The sequence below is a fragment of the Meleagris gallopavo genome, chromosome 5 (assembly GCF_000146605.3).
Source record: "Meleagris gallopavo isolate NT-WF06-2002-E0010 breed Aviagen turkey brand Nicholas breeding stock chromosome 5, Turkey_5.1, whole genome shotgun sequence".
Classification (NCBI taxonomy): Eukaryota; Metazoa; Chordata; class Aves; order Galliformes; family Phasianidae; genus Meleagris; species Meleagris gallopavo.
In genome coordinates this window covers 45350492-45357787 of record NC_015015.2, presented here as the reverse complement: position 1 = coordinate 45357787, position 7296 = coordinate 45350492, and the positions used below count along the sequence as shown (strand labels likewise).

The following is a 7296-nucleotide window of genomic DNA, read 5'->3' as shown; positions in this document are numbered from 1 at the left end:
CGCCCCGGCCCCAGCCCCGTCCCGATCCCGGCCCCGCGGCTCCCAGCGTGCAGCCACCATGCCGTGGCCGTTCTCAGAGTCCATCAAGAAGAGGGCCTGCAGGTATCTGCTGCAGAGGTACCTGGGCCACTTCCTGCAGGAGAAGCTCAGCCTGGAACAGCTCAGCTTGGATCTCTACCAGGGCACCGGCTCTCTGACGCAGGTCCCTCTGGACAAGTGGGTAAGAGACGCCTCTGTGCCCGAGGGACCCGCCGATCGCTGCCCTCGTCTGCACCCGCCCGGTGCTCTGTCCCCGTGACCCGGTTTTGTTGTTATCGTTGATGATAGGAAAGGGGGAGAAGCGTTGGCAGTGTAAAGAAAGGCGAGAGTTGGTGGCAGGGAGGAGGAGGAGCTAATATTACCCAGACTATCAGCAATTGCTCGTGTGACTGCCTAGGATCTGGTGTACTGGCTACTAGCAGAGATGACATAAACACAGCGATCCCTGCTCTGACTGCCATTTGTTTTCAGCTTGAAGGCAGCTTAGCTCTTACAGACAGTGTCGTGCTGAACTCGGGGCTGTTTTTAGACCTCTGCATAGCCTGGTCTTGAAATGCTGGAGGTCTGTGTTGACAGGAAATGTGTAGCTGCTTTCAGCTGCGCATGCTCAGCAGGTGGGCTGCCATGCTTAGAGCCAGCCGAAGCTTTATTCAGTCCTGGTGTGTATGTTTATAAACGTATACGTGTATGTATACACCTGTACATACACACGTGTACTTCCAGCCTGCTGTAGTAATACAGTTCTGCATCCCTCTTTGTAGTATTTCGTAAAGTTTCTGGGGTTAATTACCAATGTTACTTGGTTGTACCTGTGAGTCCAGTGACTGCTGTGAAGAGCCTTAAGCACCTGTGTGCGTCACTCATTGACTTTCAAGGCAGCGTATATGATTAAGTGCACAGGCTTACTGCTTTACATACTGCTTTCAAAACTTGTTTTTAGTATACTGCATTATTTTAAAATGCTTGTAAATGCCTGAGGTTTTCACATAGTTCTTTTCCAGTTTCTATATGAAGTAAGTTTGAAAGTGGCAGAAGACAGATTTTTGCTGAAATGCTCAGCATGACCAGCATTTTAGTGTAGGTTTTGTTATTGTTTGGTGGTTTTTTCTGTTTGCTTGTGTGAGGCTTTAATTGAAATGTTATGCCCTCTAGTGGGTGTCACAGCAGTCTTCATTATTTAAAATACAAGTACTTTGAAACTGTGGCAGTTACAGACAGTACTAAATGAATAGTTAATTGTATATACAGAGTGATTAAATGCATATATGCTGATGTTCAGATTATCTTTCCCATTTGTAGATTAGTATTTGTCTTTCTGACTTGTAAACAATGAATGACACGTTTAAGGTTCTCTGCACGTGACTCTCATGTATGACAGATTGCAAAACAGATGTTGTGGAAGCTCTGTTTCCTTCTAGTGATCATAAACTGGTTCTTGATGAATCACCAGAATGAGTGTGGCTTGCTCGTTGTCTTATCCATTTTTGTGGATACTTTTACTCATCTTAATATAGGTCTTTTAGCCAATATTGTACATGTGTTTATAGCTTATAGAGATAGTAGGAATGTGTGGGGCTGTTGCTGTAACTTCTTTGATTCCTGTGCTGTTTAGAAAAGTTGGAATATAACCCACATTATTTGTGGTTGAATTTTAACATACACTGAATAGTGCTTCAGTTGGTGGTATGACTGCAATTCCAGCTCTGTGTGTTCAGACCCATATGGGAGCAAGTTCTGATGACTGTGCTTCACTCTTAAAATTTGTCTTAGAATGATCTAATTACTTCTTTATGGGAACAATTGATATAAAAATGCTTTATATATGAATACATATATATATTATATATATATTTTTTTCCCCTTTAAAATAGTAAATTTCTGTTTAATAGGGAGCGTACTTTAATATTTTTGTTGCAATGTAGCAAAAAGATTTCAGAGGTCAGATTTACTCAAAATCATTTTCAATAGTTCACTTCCTTCTATAGCAAATTTATCTATGAAGATCTGCGTAATTTAAATTATTTGGTAATTATTTCAAATAAGGTTTTCACGCTAAATTAATTCTTTTTTTTTTTTTAATCTTCAGATATTATTTATAATTAATACATTTAATTCAAAATAAGGTCTTAATGTCTCTGAATCTTTACTAGTACTTTGATTTATAACTTCCTAACAGAACTGTTTCAGGCCCTGTTTTTTAGAAATGGATGTCTTTTTCTACTTCTTGAGTAGACTTTGGAACAGAAACTGGAAAAGTAAACAAATTCTAAAAGCAAAGTTACTAAGAATGTAAACAGAGCAGCAAATTAACATGACAGGTAGAACTGAAGACTTAATAATGAAAGATCTTGTTTTCTAAAGTTTTTCAGTTCATTTTTATTTTTAAGTGATCCTATGGAACAGCGTTTTAAAAATGGAAAACATCTTTTAAATCCTTATTTGTGTGTTAATCATAAATTTACACTTTTTGGTATAAAAATCAGTCGGTTTTTTTCAAGACAGAAAGGTCGAAACCACATGTTTTTATCTGTCGAATACTATGTCCAAATAATACTGCAACCAAATATTTTGTAGGATCTTGTGTAGGAAGTTACACTCACCAAATTTGGTTTTGACTTAGATTTTGTTTTATTAGCCTTGATGGTGCTTATTTAATTAAAATGGAAGCTGTTGAACTTCTGAATCAGAGCAGAAGCAAGGGGGTTTGTACATTTTAGTGCATGTGTGTATTGACAGGAGTATGCTGAGTTTTATAGTTGGCTCTTTGGACTTCATGGTTGCAGTGAAAGCTCTATAGTGCAAAAAAGATCCTTTTCTGAGGATTTGGGCAGCGTCAAAGTCCTGAGTTACATCTTCAGAGCTGTTTCCTTTTTTGTAATGAGTTTCATTCTTGGTGTTACTTAGGACAGTGTGATTGTAGGTTTGTTTATAATATCACTATAGCAGATCTGATTAATGATAATGGAGCAGTTTCTGTAAAATATTGGTCTACAAACCGAGTTTTGATTGTCAAAATTTTAAACTAGTGCTGAGCATAAGTTTAAATGAGTTTAAGTATTATTTAGAAATGGCAAGAGTAGTATGCAGTAAGGAATGATTATTTGGATACAGTGTCCAATTATCACAGAGAAAACTAAAACAAGCAACACATTGGAATTAAGGTCTTATGAAATAGTCTTGTCACAGAAGCCAGATACCTGTGGTGGTTTTACTCTTAGCCTGTTTTTCACTGTCTGAAAGTATTGCCAGAAAATGAATAGGTTATACCAGAGTTATAACAGAATTTATTGATGTATTGTAGAAGCATTGGTTATACAAGTACTCAGAGGTAAAACTGTATTATGCTGAAAGCTTAGAACTAAGTGGAAAACAAATTGCAATGGAATCAAAATACTTGAAAATAACTGGTTTATTGTCTCTCTGAGTAGAATTCCTTTTCTGATAGCTTGATTTGTTTTCTTTGTTATTATATTTAGTGTATGCTTTATATGCACAAGTGTATAATATATATGCATTATATTTTGTTGTTAATATGCTGAAAATTATATGGTTCCTCTTTTGATTTTTATTTTTTTTCCTTCTAGTGTCTGAATGAGATCCTGGAGTCTGCAGATGCACCTTTAGAAGTCACAGATGGTTTTATCCAGTCAATTTCTTTATCTGTTCCATGGGGTTCATTGCTACAGGATAACTGTGCGTTAGAATTAAAAGGATTAGAGATGGTCTTCAGGCCAAGACCAAGGCTTGGTAGGCTTGTAATTTATTTATTCATTCCTTTCTTTTGCAAGATATTTCAAGTAACTTACTTACTCATGCTCCTCAACTCATTCTTGTTTATTTAACTGGAACTAAATTTTGTGCAATCTTACGTTCTGATGTGAAATTACTGCTTTGAAAGAATGGTAATATTAGAAGACAGCTTTATTTATTCACTCACATTCGTTTAGTTATACTTGATGCAGAGTATATTATAACTAATAGTAGAAAAAATACGTCATGCAAGTTTTACCCTGAATTCTAAGCTGGAATGTTTTGTCTGTTTATCATGTTTGCATTTGTGCTCAGCATTAGCTGATAGGAGTTTCAGTTAAATTAATTTGATTGCTAAAAATTTTGTTCAGCTTAGTACATGCTTTGCTTTTGAATTGCTGTTTTATTATTTTACAGGTATTAATTCAGGTCTGGATGTTTAAAGCATTCATAAGTTAATATGTTACAATAACATTTTAAACTTTACTTAGTCCTTTCTCAACTAGAGTATGTTTCAAATATAATAGGAAACTGTAAAATAATTTGTAAAGACAATAATTTCTTTTGATTTCATTTTGCTGATTATGCCGGCAAGTCATACCAATACAGTAATATTTAAGTGAACTTATTCACTTAAGCCAGTCTTGAATATTGGTTACTCTTCACTCTGGTTTTCTCATTTATATTGAATTTTCAAGTACCAGAATCATGCCAATACAATCTAAAGGGATTTTGAAGTAGTATATCCCTTAAAGACAGATCATAATGTCTTACTAATCTGATAAAACTTTTCTTGTTGTTGTTGTGCCAAATTTATTTTGTTTTGTTCTCATTGTTTCAAAATTTTTACAGCCAAATTTATTAATATTTCTCTTACTCTGCAGCATCTGGCTCTGAACCTATGTATTGGTCAAGTTTTATGACCAGTAGTATGCAACTTGCAAAGGAGTGTCTTAGCCAAAAATTGACAGATGAACAAGGAGAAGGATCCCAGCCTTTTGAAGGACTTGAAAAATTTGCGGAAACTATTGAAACAGGTATGAATTCATTATTGAGGTCTGAATGAATGTCACAGATTATCAATTTATGTTGTGATTTGGTTTTACAAAATGACATTTCGTTCACTATAACTTGTCTTGCATGTCTTCACTTGTTTATTGTAAAGCTTAAATAGGAAAGCAGGAGGGGGAAAAAAAACAACAGGTATAGTTACAAAAGTATTTGTGCATCCCTTCAGTGGACAGAATGAGCCCTTTTTCGGGGCCAAATTGGCTTTTGTTTATACCGGAGCACATCCAGGTAAATATCTGCTTCAGAGAATGATTGGTGAAGTCCCTTGTTGTTAGTGGTGATGTTTTTGAAGAAAAAACAATAGTTTTTCAAACATTTTTTCCAGAAAACTGACCTGTTATGACATAGTTCTCAATCTCTAATCACGCTATGCTGCTAGATGTTCTTTAGAAACTGCGTGTTTTTAAATGGAAGAAAATTAGGACTGATGACCACATCATGCAGTGGAGAGCCTAGTGCTAGAATGTCTGAGCTAAGGGAAATCTTTAAAATTGGTTCTTGAAATAGAAGTAGCAAAGTAAAACAACACATGGCAGTGTTTAAGCATTTAGACAATGTGGATAAAATGAAGCAGGTGATTTAAGGTTCATCCATGGTGAGGTGTAGAACAACTTGGTTTGAATTGTCACTTGCATTGAAGGTTGGTTGCACGATGTAAATGTGTGTGTTAGACATTTAATGGTAGTTTACATTGCCGTTGAATTTTGCAATTTATTTTCATTGAGAACTTCCCCAATTTAAAGTGTTCATTTGGTTTATAAAAGTCATTATTGAGTAAAGTAACTTTGCTGTTTTAACTTTCTCATTTAAGTACTACGAAGAGTGAAAGTTACCTTCTTAGATACTGTTCTGCGAATCGAACACGTGCCGGAAAATTCTAAAAGTGGAACTGCGCTTGAAATTCGAATTGAAAGGTAAAAATTTTAATAGAAATCTGTTGATTTTTTTTTTGTTTTTGTTTAAAGGACATTTTCTTGCCACTTTCTGTACCCATGTGCAGTTTTTACATACAGTTAGACAGTAGTTCTTCAGCAACCATGTTAAGAATACCTGTTAGAAAGTCAGTAAAGAGTTTCTCCACTGAACTTCTGTTTAAGATGTTTAAGCTAAAATATTTAATCATCAAATCAGAAGAGATCTAGATTTCTTTTCTAATGACAAGTTAATGACCACTTCTGCAGTTTATGAACACCATTTCTCAGAAGTTCAAATGTCAGTGAATAGTACTAGCAGATGAGGCGACCTCTCACATGAAAGAAATAAGTAGCATGTTGTTTTGATGTTTGATACATTTTATTTATGGAACAGCAGATCTGTTTCTCCACAGCAAATTCTGTTATGTGGAAACTTTTCAGGAGTTTGCTGTTTATTCTACATCTCAGTATTATAATGTAAGAAATGTAATCGCACAGAAAATTTATGGAATTGGAATACATTCTCTCTACTTCTGACTTCCAGAATATTTCTTTCAGGTAGTGTTTACAGACTACATAAAGATGTTATGTGGTAGATTTTCCAAAAGTCACAGTTCTGAAACAAGCGTTATGTATGTCCCAATGGAAACATTTGTATGGAAGTGTTGCACAGGCTCTTTATTATCAGATTAGACATAAGTTCTAGGGTAATATCTAGGATATATTACACTGAAAGCATGCTGCATTTGTCATGTAGAAAACTCAAGATTTCCACCCATTCCCAGAGAGTGGTGGTTTCTCCTTTCAGGACAGTCAACGGCATTGTAAATAGTCTGAAGAGAGAGAGTATATACAAACTTAGAGGCTATATGGCACAATAAAGGTAAAAATTTGCATGTTCCTACCATCTTTATTTCCTTGCTTTTGTCTCCCAGAACTATGTACTGTGATGAAACTGCTGATGAGTGCTCTGGAATTAATGTGCATCAGCCCACAGCTTTTGCTCACAAGTTACTTCAGCTCTCAGGTGTCTCTTTCTTCTGGGACGAGTTTCCCGCATCAACAAAGTCCTCCCCAGTCTGTTCAGCTACACAGCTGGTAAAATTAAATGCAATATGTAAAATGTCACGTGATGAAGAATAGAATGGAATGTTTGCTTATATATTAGATTCATTCTAGAGGATATAGAAATTAAACTTCTACTTGAATCTGTGCTTAGTGACTTTCATAATCTCTTCTGTTAGTTTTGGCAAGGGGGAAGAACATAGAGTCTTTAGGACTGAGTAAAATTTAAGGTGGTATTGTACTGGAATCTGGATGCTAGTTCTAATATGTGGAAATACTCTCTAAGTTAATATTCTGTGGAAACTTGCTCCAATTTTTGTGAAGGCCTGATGTTTCAGATCTTACTTGTTTCTTAACAGTTATTAATAAGTATGTTTTAATAGTACAGTCAAATCTATATTTGTTTATAACTATTATTCATGTGATAAGCTTATGCATGTTTACGTCTTTTTGATAA

General features: G+C 35.5%; 1 protein-coding gene across 1 annotated transcript in view; it reads left to right on the top strand.

Annotated features, from left to right (window-relative positions):
* Positions 1-6: 6 nt before the first annotated feature.
* ATG2B (autophagy related 2B) overlaps positions 7-7296 on the top strand; it is a 33263-nt gene continuing 25973 nt past the window's right edge. The window contains exons 1-5 of the mRNA XM_010711893.1: positions 7-220; positions 3624-3786; positions 4674-4826; positions 5672-5774; positions 6710-6872. Of these exons, the coding sequence (XP_010710195.1) occupies positions 59-220; positions 3624-3786; positions 4674-4826; positions 5672-5774; positions 6710-6872 (744 nt within the window). The 5' untranslated portion in view covers positions 7-58. The remainder of the gene's footprint in view (positions 221-3623; positions 3787-4673; positions 4827-5671; positions 5775-6709; positions 6873-7296) is intronic.